Source organism: Pygocentrus nattereri, chromosome 17 (assembly GCF_015220715.1).
Source record: "Pygocentrus nattereri isolate fPygNat1 chromosome 17, fPygNat1.pri, whole genome shotgun sequence".
NCBI lineage: Eukaryota > Metazoa > Chordata > Actinopteri > Characiformes > Serrasalmidae > Pygocentrus > Pygocentrus nattereri.
In genome coordinates, this window is record NC_051227.1 from 4,714,414 (window position 1) to 4,724,083 (window position 9,670).

Here is a 9,670-nt window from a genome sequence, read left to right on the forward strand (position 1 = left end):
TCTTCTCTCTCTCTCTCTCTCTCTTTATTCTCCCTCTTTCTCCCTCTCTCTTTATTCTCCCTCTTTCTCCTTCTCTCTTTATTCTCCCTCTTTCTCTCTCTTTATTTTTGCTCTTTTTCTCTTCTCTTCTCTTCTCTTCTCTTCTCTTCTCTTCTCTTCTCTTCTCTTCTCTTCTCTCTTTTCATTCTCTCTCTCTCTCACTCTCTCTCTCTCTCTTATCCGATTGGCTAGCCCTTTCCCCTGGTCAGCAGCCCCGCCCCCTTCCCTTCTCTCAGCCCACCGCGAGCGCTGATTCTGGGAGTTCTTCGAGAGTAGCGCGCGGGGGGGAGGCTGTTACACGCAGCGCGCGGGATCTGGACAGTTCGGGGTTTATTTTGTTTGTTGTTTGGTAGTTGTTTTTTTTTGCGGTGTGTGGTGTTTGTGTTTCTGCCTCGTGCTGACCGGTCGTCCTCATGGCTCGCGCTGCCCCTGCGGGTCTCGCGCCGCCGCTGCTGCTGCCCGCGCTGCTCGCGCTGCTGGCGCTGGTAGCGGGGCGTGCGCGCGCCTTTGGCGTGGAGGAGGACGCGCGCTGCGAGCCCATCCGCATGGCCATGTGTTTGGATTTGGGCTACAACCAAACGCGCATGCCCAACCTGGTGGGGAACGTGCTGCAGGCGGACGCGGAGCTCCAGCTCCAGACCTTCACACCGTTAATACAGTACGGCTGCTCCAGCCAGCTGAAGGTAGGCGGGGGGGCTGCACGCGCTAACACTCACACTGCGACTCGTTATCATAACAAGTCGGGACGTGGGCTCATCGTTACATCTCATATACATACATACACACATATATACATGTATATGTTCCTATATGTAATAATACAAGGTCCCATATGGAATTAAATATGAATGTAAGTGCCTGTATGTAAAAATATGCTCCATAAGTTTAATGTATAAGTACCTATATGTATTAAAAACATGTCCCGTATGTTACATCCATATGTGCATGGCCTATATGTGCACCATATGTGTATATCCTCTATATATATATATATATATATATATATATATATATATATATATATATATATATATAAATATATAAATATATATATATAAGTATTTATATATATTAATAATATGCCTCATATGCATTATGTATATGTAAGTACCAGTATGTAATAATGCTCCAAATATAAGTTCCTATATGCATTAATAACATGCCCTATGTATGTTATTTACCCATATGTAATAATAAGGAGCCCCATATGTGTTTTATATAAGTACCTATATGTAATAATATAGAGCTCCATATGTGTTTTATATATATGTAAGTACCTATATGTAATAATAAGGTGCCCCTGTGTGGAGAGGAATGGAAGTCAGGTTTATATATAAGTAGTTATATATATTAATAATATGCCCCATATGCATTATGCATGTGTAAGTACCCGTATGTAATAATGATATGCTCCATATATAAGTTCCTATATGCGTTAATAACATGCCCTATATATGTTATATACCCATATGTAATAATAGGGAGCCCCATATGTGTTTTATATAAGTACCTATATGTAATAATATAGAGCTCCATATGTGTTTTATATATATGTAAGTACCTATATGTAATAATAAGGTGCCCCTGTGTGGAGAGGAAGGGAAGTCAGGTTTGCTTTATACGTGCTGTTGTAATGCAGATCGTGAAGAACCAACACGTTTATAGACCTGAACTCCTGTCTAAACTAAGGGAGCAGGCAGTGACTTACAGTTGGCACTTCGCCAGGGGGCCAATACTTAAAAACACTGCGGCGCTGCAGTGATGGGGGGACAAAAGTATGCATGTTTGGGTTACAGTTTCCCTCGGTGGTCAGGAATGACCGCAGTGAAAATCCGACATTTCCTCTGCTCAGCGCGCTGAACAGACACACTGAGGGAGCGTCATTCAGATGTGCTTCCTCGTTTCCACATGAGTGACCTACACTCTGTCCATGTGGAAACGATGAAGTACACACGAATCCGGTCGTTTTATTGCCGTATGTTTTTCAGCGCGTGTTAAACTCTGTAGGTAAAGCGGTTGCTGTGTTGCTGTGCAGCTGTGAGCTCTGCGTCTCCTCGACTGGTGTGATTTTTCCACTTTAATCACAGTTTCTCCAACTGCGAGACATCTGACCAGTCTGCAGCTGTGATTGAGGGCTGCACAGTATATCATTTCTTGATTTGTATCACCATACTGGACATTGCAAAAGGCTGCAATATGCAAATAAGCACTAATAAATGAACACAACAGTGGTAAGTAGCTTTGGTCAGTACAATGCATGTTTTAACCTTGTTACCTCAGGGTGTCATGATCTGTTGCGAGACATAGTGCGAATGCAGTATGTAGCAATCCAACCGACCATTTAGTAATATTGCAACATGTAGCAGTACACTCACCGGCCACTTTATTAGGTTCGATTGCTTGTTAACACAAATAGCTAATCAGCCAATCACACGGCTGCAACTCAACGCATTTAGGCATGTAGAGGTGGTCAAGACAACTTGCTGAAGTGCAGGCCGAGCATCAGAACGGGGAAGAAAGGGGATTTAAGTGACTTTGAACGTGGCGTGGTTGTTGGTGCCAGACGGGCTGGTCTGAGTATTTCAGAAACTGCTGATCTCCTGGGATTCTCACACACAACCATCTCTAGGGTTTACAGAGAACGGTCCGAAAAAGAGGAAATATCCAGTGAGCGGTCAGTTGTGTGGACGAAGATGCCTTGTTGATGTGAGAGGTCAGAGGAGAATGGGCAGACTGGTTCCAGATGATAGAAAGGCAACAGGAACTCAAATAACCAACCAAAATCTCTGAGGAACGTTTCCAACACCTTGTTGAAAGTGTGTCACGAAAAATGAAGGCAGTTCTGAGGGCAAAAGGGGGTCCAGCCTTTTACTAACTTTATTTCCTAATAAAGTGGCCGGAGAATGTATAATCATAATATGCAGCAATATAACTACAATATCTGTCAATACAATTTCAACATTTAACAATTGCAATATATGGGAGTATAATCACAATGAGCAGCAATATAATCAGTTTGAATGCAACATATAGCAAGAGAACTGCAATATGAAACATTATAATTACAATTAAATTAAAATACACAGTTCTATTCCAGTATGCAGCAGCATAATCATAATATCGCTGCTGTTGGGACAAAACTTTGTGTCTACATTTTTCAGTTTTTGACATAATTTCATAATTTTAAAATACCCCTCGCCCTTTACATTGCATGTAAATTTGACGATGAATGGTCTGACAGAAGAAACCCAAAATTACATGGGAAAAAAATTCTGGTTCCATTGACTTTCATGAAAAGTACAGTATGTTTTTTTCCTTCTCCTGTAAAGTTACCATTTTGGAGATATGAGGTTTTCTTTCAACTACAGTTGCATTATGATCGCAATATGGGGTAATTTAATCACAATAAGTACAATAAGCAATATGCACCAAAGTATTCACTATGTGTAGCAATGTAATTGCTGTATATAGCAATATAATCGCAATGTGTTCCAGTATAGTAGTGATATGTAGCAATATAACCACAACCACAGTTGTTACAACCCCGGTCTAGGCTATTATTACCTACATAATTGCAATATGTAGTAATATAATCATATATGTAGCAATATATTTGTAATACATTACAAATATGCACACATATAATTGCAGTATGTAGTAATATAATCATATATGTAGCAATATATTTGCAATATATGGCAATATAATCATGTTATGTAGCAATATATGTTGCCATAATTGGGGTATATAACAAGTGGTAAAATTGCAATATGCATTTATATATTTGCAATATTTGGGAATATAATATCAATATGTAGAAATATAATTGCAGTATGTAGCAATATAAGACCTACTCTCAATCATATTTTTTCATAAATTTTTGATCATACAGTGTTCCAGTTAATACAGCAGAAACAGGAGCAGAAGGGACAGCAGTAATGCTGACCATACTCTTACACACACTACTGTACTGTAATGATTGTTTGGTTCCACGAATGACTGCAGTAAAAACTCACGCGTAATGACCACTCAGAGTAACAATGCAGGAGTGTGATTAGCATTCTTAGCTCTGTGAACTTGATCCAGTAGCGCAGTAAACAAAGTCACTAGTGAAATCAGTAGTGCTGAAAGCCTGTTAACTTTACCAGATGTGATGCAGAGCTGCAGGGAGATTGTACAGGGTGCAGAAGTTGCAGTGTTGTGGAAGTCAGAGCAGAAATCCACTGTGCTACACAGGATGCTTCACTCATGTTGTTGTTACACTTTCCCTTCACTTGTTTACTGTAGACACACTATTAGTCACTCTGTGCTCCGTGTTTCGCCTTTCACTTCGGTCGTTGTTTATATGCAAACCACTAAAGGTAAACAAGGTTATCATCGCTGCGCTTCGTGTTTTTGCCTTGATGTCTTTTTCATTTTGTGTTTGTGCAAATATGGGTCTGTTTATCATGTGTACACAGTGACAGTGTTCTTTGCTACTGCACCCATACAGCTTGTGTATTGTCCATAGAAAAGCACTGACCGATAGAATGGAGCAGCCACATATGGGCCTAAGGTCACTGTGTCCAGAGCCAAGTGTGGTCTAGAGGGGTATAAAGCCCTCCCAGCATTGGGCTGAGGAGCAATGGAACTGTGTTCTCTGGAGTGATGAAGCGCCATCTAGTACCTCTGGGATGAGTTGGAGTTATCCAGAACTGACCATCCAACATGACCTCATTAATGCTCAATCAAATCCTAACAGCCTTCCCGGAAGAGGAGAATAGTATTACAGTACTATTTTTTTCTTCACGTGCTGATGTTGAAGAGTAAAGATGCAGTAAGCAGTGACCCTGACATGTACCACAGAGTGACCTCTGTATTCACTCTCTCTTCAAGCTTTTTCCTGTAAATAGTGACTCATATGCTTTCTCTTTCTCCTCTTTCTCCTCAGTTTTTCCTGTGCGCGGTGTACGCCCCCATGTGTACGGAGAAGGTTCCGGTTACCATCGGGCCGTGCGGCAGCATGTGCCTGGCAGTGAAGAGGAAATGTTTGCCCGTGCTGCAGGAGTTTGGCTTTGTGTGGCCGGAGCTGCTTAACTGCAGCCTTTTCCCTCCCACCAACGACCAGAACCATATGTGCATGGAGGGGCCGGCAGAGGATGATGGCCCTTTCCATGCTGTAAGGACCTTGCACCCTCATGAGGAAGAGTGCATGGCGCTGGGTGGTGGTGGCCCGGAGCAGTTTGCCTGGGCCAAGCGGAGTGGTAGTTGCATCCTGCAGTGTGGATATGATGCCGGGCTGTACCGTCGGCAAGCCAAGTTGTTCACAGATGTGTGGATGGCTGTGTGGGCTGTGCTGTGCTTTGTCTCCACTTCTTTCACGGTGCTGACCTTCCTCCTGGACTCTGCTCGCTTTTCCTACCCGGAGCGGCCCATCATGTTCCTCAGCATGTGCTACAACGTCTACAGCGTGGCCTTCCTGGTGCGGCTGACTGCTGGCCGGGAGCGGATATCCTGTGATTTGGATGAGGCAGCCGTACCTGTTCTTGCGCAAGAGGGTCTGAAGAACACGGGCTGTGCTGTGGTCTTCCTCTTGGCTTATTTTTTCGGCATGGCCAGCTCTATCTGGTGGGTCATTCTCACGCTAACCTGGTTCCTAGCAGCTGGACTCAAGTGGGGTCATGAAGCCATAGAGATGCACAGTTCCTACTTCCACATTGCAGCCTGGGCGATCCCAGCCATCAAGACCATAGTCATCCTGATCATGCGGCTGGTGGATGCGGATGACCTGACTGGACTTTGCTATGTTGGGAACCAAAACCTAGATGCCCTAACAGGTTTCGTGGTTGCACCACTGTTCACCTACCTAGTGATTGGGACACTGTTTATTGCAGCGGGGCTGGTGGCGCTCTTCAAGATACGCTCCAACCTGCAGAAGGATGGGACAAAGACGGACAAGCTGGAGCGGCTGATGGTGAAAATCGGTGTCTTCTCTGTCCTCTACACGGTGCCTGCCACCTGCGTCATTGCCTGCTACTTCTACCAAATCTCCAACTGGGCCGATTTCCACCAGACTGCACGGGACTCCTACATGGCGGCCGAAATGCTGAGGATTTTCATGTCCCTGCTGGTGGGAATCACCTGTGGCATGTGGGTGTGGTCTGCCAAAACTCTGCACACCTGGCAGCGCTGCTCGCTGCGCCTGTTGCACTCTCGCAGGAGTGCCCGTACACACCAGAGCAGCGAGGGTTGGGCCAAACCTGGCAAGGGCAATGAGACTGTGGTTTGAAAGACAGAAAGAGTGAGAGTGGGGGGAAAAGATGAAGGAGGGTAGAAAATTAGGGAAAGCATCCAATAAACAAAACTCAAAGAAAGAGCAAGGAACAAAAACACAAGTGAAGGAAGAGCAGAGCAGGAGAGTAACATTAGAAGGACAGTAGCTCCACCTTGTGGAAACGTATTGCAACCACAGCCCAATCCCCCCTTTCCCTCTCTCTCAGGACAGAAACTCATGTAGCATAATCAGCTCCTCAGTCATTGCTATGCCGAGAAATTTGACCTGATGATTTTTACACTGGACGGTGGAGCTGTAGAAACTCAGCAGTGGTTCTGTGGAGTGGAGTGCAGCGGGCGGCAGTGGGGAGGGTTCTGCTTTAACCAACCCGACCCTTCTGTTGCTTTAACACTGTGGTAATGCAGCAAAGACACCTGGGAAATGTACTTTTTTCAGTCCTCAGCAAACAGCACTGTTTACCTCGCATTGAGACACGGCTGTCTGGTCTTTTTCTTGTCCTGTTTGTTTGTTTTTTTAGTGAGCGTCTGGACTGGCAGCTAGAACCCTGGTGGGTCAGGATTCTAGAACCTTGCCCCTATTACTACTCTTTCACCCTGCCTGGTTTAGTGTTAAAGAACCATGTCTGTTTTAACGTTCCAAAGCCCTGCCTCATTTAATAATCTGGTTCATTGCTTCATTTAGTATTCCAGAATCCTGCTTCAAGAATTCTGGAACCCAGTCCACTTATGAATTCTAGAATCTTGATTTAGGACTAACCTTCTTTCAGTATTCTTTTTGGACCCAGCCTTGAACCCTGGCTGTTTTAGAACTCTACAATACAGCATGATTTAGGATTCTAGAACCTTAAGGTGGTTTAGGGGTCTAGTATCTTACCTTATTTGGCATTCTAAAACATCAGTCTGGTTTAGGATCCATTTTAGGATCCGAGAATTCTACTTGATTTAGGATTCTAGAACCCAACCCCTCTTTTGATATTCTACACTCTTAAAAAGGATGGTTTTCAAGGGTTCCGTAGTGAAGAAATTATCCTATATAAATCACTGAACACTCAAAAAACCCATGGCGAGATGAAAGCTTGACATTGAAACAATAGAAGAAGCCTTGATTTTGGTGCTATATAGAACTCTTTTAAAAGGTTCTATAAAAGAACCATGTATGGCACATTCTCCATCATCTAATGAACCTTTTCATGATGCAAAGAACCTTTTAATCATGTGAAGGGTTCTATGAGTCTGCATGGTTCTACATATAACAGTTTTCTTTACTAAAGAACACTGGAACAACCATCTTTTTCTTTTCTGTATTAGGACTCCTGAACCCTGACCATTATCCAGTTCTAGAATCCTGCTTGATTTAGGTTTATAGAACCATACCTGATTTGGGTGGTTTAGGAGTATAGAATCCTGCCTGGTTCAGTGTTTCAGAGTTCAGTCCTGTTGTTACACACTTACACACAACACACACTGTTTTATTTGTCATGTTTCTGCAAGACAATCGTTGCCGTTGAGAAGTGAATGTATGCAGCGCTGAAGAATTCTATTTTTACATGATTAAAGTGCCTCACACACACACACACTTCCTGAAGTGCTTCTCACACATGCACAAACACACACATCCTGAAGTGCCTCACACACACATACACACAGACACTTCCTGAAGTGCCTCACACACACACACACTTCCTGAAGATCTTCTGGATGAATCTGTACAGTAAAAATGGTGTTTGTAGTTTTTATTGTTGTCATTAATGTATTATAAAATGCTAATTTATCTTTGTAAAAATGTCAAAAAATCTAAAAAACAAGTTTGTTATTTAAGAATGCTTTTGTATCAGATGAAGAGAAATTAAACTTAGATTTTCAACACTGTGTGTGTGTGTGTGTGTGTGTGTGTGTGTGTGTGTGTGTGTGTGTGTGTGTGAGCGTGCGTGTGTGTGTGTGTGTGTGTGTGTGCATATGGGGGCCATTTTTTTCAAATGCAAATACAGTCAGACAAGTCAGAGTACAGATACTATTGAGACCAAGACAAGTCAGAGTACAGATACTATTGAGACCAAGACAAGTCAGAGTACAGATACTATTGAGACCAAGACAAGTCAGAGTACAGATACTATTGAGACCATGACAAGTCAGAGTACAGATACTACTGACACTAAGACAAGTCAGAGTACAGATACTACTGACACTAAGACAAGTCAGAGTACAAATACTACTGACACTAAGACAAGTCAGAGTACAAATACTACTGAGACCAAGACAAATCAGAGGTAAAATACTACTGACACTAAGACAAGTCAGAGGTCAAATACTACTGACACTAAAACAAGTCAGAGGTCAAATACTGCTGACACTAAGACAAGTCAGAGGCAAAATACTACTGAGACCAAGATAATAATTTATAGAAAAAAAGTACACTACAAAGAGAAAGAATAATTCAGATTTACAAAACCGAAATATCCCAAACTGCTGAAAGTGAATGTATAGTGAACAGCATCTCAGCCTGAAGCAGGAATTTCCAATGGCAAATACATTCATTCAGTCCCTGTTTTCTGAGATCATTTCTCTACTGAGCATTCAAGAAGTTTACTGAGTGGTCATATATTTAGGCACTGGGTGAACTCCGCAGAGGGGGTGCTTTCATTTTCAGAAGACTTCTCATCTTCTGAGTATAAATCTACAAAATTAAAATGTAAAACTACAGATTCACTACTAGTACAAAGCAAAACATGAGGGAAAAGCCAAAAGAAGTAAAAGGGGATTCCTTGAGCAAGGTGAAGTGTATAGATGCAGATGACCATGTCCTTACAATGTCAGTGCCACTGCAGTGCTGAGAATGGTTCACCTTCCTAATAATAATAATAATAATAATAATTGGTCAGCAGTGGTCATATGGTGCCCTGTGATGGACTGGCGACCTGTCCAGGGTGTTTAATGTTTAATGTGCTAAATGTCAAGATGTGTCCAAAAGTTTGTAGACAGCAGCATTTTTTCTGAAATGAAGGCAGTTTGTCCTGCAGTGACAACCTCTACTCTTCTGGGTAGGCTTTACACCATACACTCCTTAAAAACAAGGTTCTTTAGAGGTCCTTAAGATAGTGGTTCTATTTAGAACCATGAGTTGTATACAGAAACATTTCATGCTTACATAGTTCTTTGCATGGTGAAATGCTTCTTCAGATTGATGGATGTAGTAAATAGCACCACAAAGCGTTCTTCTATTGTAACAAGCCTGGACCTTTTTGGTGCTACAAAGAACCACTTTCAAAAAGGTTCTATACAGCACCGTATATACAACACTTTCTCCATCAATCTTTGCAACTATTTCACCATAAAAAGAGCCCGTTAAGCATGAAGTGGT

General features: G+C 42.5%; 1 protein-coding gene across 1 annotated transcript; it reads left to right on the top strand.

Moving 5' to 3' along the window:
- Positions 1 to 316: 316 nt before the first annotated feature.
- On the top strand, positions 317 to 8,181 carry fzd4 (frizzled class receptor 4). Its single transcript, XM_017683967.2, has 2 exons — positions 317 to 722; positions 4,970 to 8,181. The coding sequence occupies exons 1-2, from the start codon at positions 453 to 455 to the stop codon at positions 6,305 to 6,307; spliced, it is 1,608 nt and encodes a 535-aa protein (XP_017539456.1). The 5' UTR covers positions 317 to 452; the 3' UTR covers positions 6,308 to 8,181.
- Positions 8,182 to 9,670: the final 1,489 nt, after the last annotated feature.

What these genes read in the sequence shown, in the direction of transcription:
- fzd4 (XM_017683967.2), top strand. Translation starts at nt 453, where the DNA reads ATGGCTCGCGCTGCCCCTGCGGGTCTCGCGCCGCCGCTGCTGCTGCCC. An exon ending in GCTGCTCCAGCCAGCTGAAG is followed by an intron (nt 723 to 4,969) that starts GTAGGCGGGGGG and finishes CTTTCTCCTCAG; the next exon opens with TTTTTCCTGTGCGCGGTGTA.